General features: G+C 29.1%; 1 protein-coding gene across 1 annotated transcript in view; it reads left to right on the forward strand.

Moving 5' to 3' along the window:
• LOC111395331 overlaps nt 1-366 on the forward strand; it is a 2,582-nt gene extending 2,216 nt beyond the window's left edge. Inside the window, exon 6 of the mRNA XM_023021314.1 lies at nt 232-366. Within this exon, the coding sequence (XP_022877082.1) occupies nt 232-366 (135 nt within the window). The remainder of the gene's footprint in view (nt 1-231) is intronic.
• The last annotated feature ends 955 nt before the right edge of the window (nt 367-1,321 follow it).

The following is a 1,321-nucleotide window of genomic DNA, read 5'->3' on the forward strand; positions in this document are numbered from 1 at the left end:
AAAAAGTGAAATGGATAAACATAAATACTAAACATTATTGTTGTGAAAAGTTTCATAGACGAGTTAGAGTTCCATCGTTGTAGTTTTTTTTGTATACCATGAACATTGAAGATTCGCTATTTAATAATTCAAATACACATGTATCTCTGATTTGTAGTTCCTTCTCTGTAAAAAAATTGGGCTAACCTACAGTAAGACTGTACATCACACCGTTTGGTCTTGAATTTGCAGCGATATCCCAGTTGTGATGTAGAGAATCATAGAGCCGAACATTTTGCACATATCTTGGTAGATGGTTCTTGCAAACCTTCCTGGTATAGATTTCGAAAAAATATGGATACTGATGTTAAGATTAAAATAATGTGAAAAATGTAAATATAGAATGATATATTAAAGATAGCCTACAATTTTTCGATGGTTGTTCTGATTGAGCGTGAATGTTACTTCGAATGCAAGATTATCCAGATGTAAAGCCTCGTCTTCTTCAACATCAAAGTCATATATAACCTCTGATCTAGAATGATCAAACATCCTCATATTGAACGTTGAATTTCCATTATATTCAAATACTACAACAAAACCATCCTGCAAGTTATGATGGTCAAAAAATTACTCACATCCATTAGTCAAATATATTTCTCCATCGATTGTTTGTAACTGTATGGTTACAATTATACCATCATACAAAGTTAATCGTACTCTATCACCCAATTTATGTCTCCAACAATTGACAAGAGATGTAAGAAGCATCTACATATATGAAAAAAATATAGGCAGTAAATAAAACATTCATACAAATATGAAATGAAAGAAGATATTATTATATAACTTACTAAACGGATGTTATGATTTAGTGAAACATTGACAATTTTGAAGAAGGTATGTGGCACATCCATTTTTGTGTTGATAAACTGCAGTATGTATGATTTTAAACACAATTAAAGATTGAAAATTAGATATCATTTAAAACTACGAATTTATTTTGAAACAATTGTAGTAAAAGAATCAAGAAAGAAACACTAGATTAAACCTGATTTTTTTATGAAAACTTGATAGGTAAAGGTAAAGATATGTAAATTGGTTAAGTATGAAGAAATTGTATGATAAGCTATTTAAACTAAACAATACTTGTCATTTTTTAAGAGAAGATTTGACAACAGCTTCACGAGGTAGAAATAGACAAAGTAAGAAATAGACAAAATACTTCAGACAAAACACTCTTCCCGGAATTTTTTTAGATACGTCTGCTAGATTTGGTTAAAAATGAATTTTATTACTAAGATGTAAAGTGCTAAATAGTGGATTGAAATAAAAAAAAATG

Source organism: Olea europaea, chromosome 6 (assembly GCF_002742605.1).
Source record: "Olea europaea var. sylvestris chromosome 6, O_europaea_v1, whole genome shotgun sequence".
In the NCBI taxonomy this organism is placed as follows: Eukaryota; Viridiplantae; Streptophyta; class Magnoliopsida; order Lamiales; family Oleaceae; genus Olea; species Olea europaea.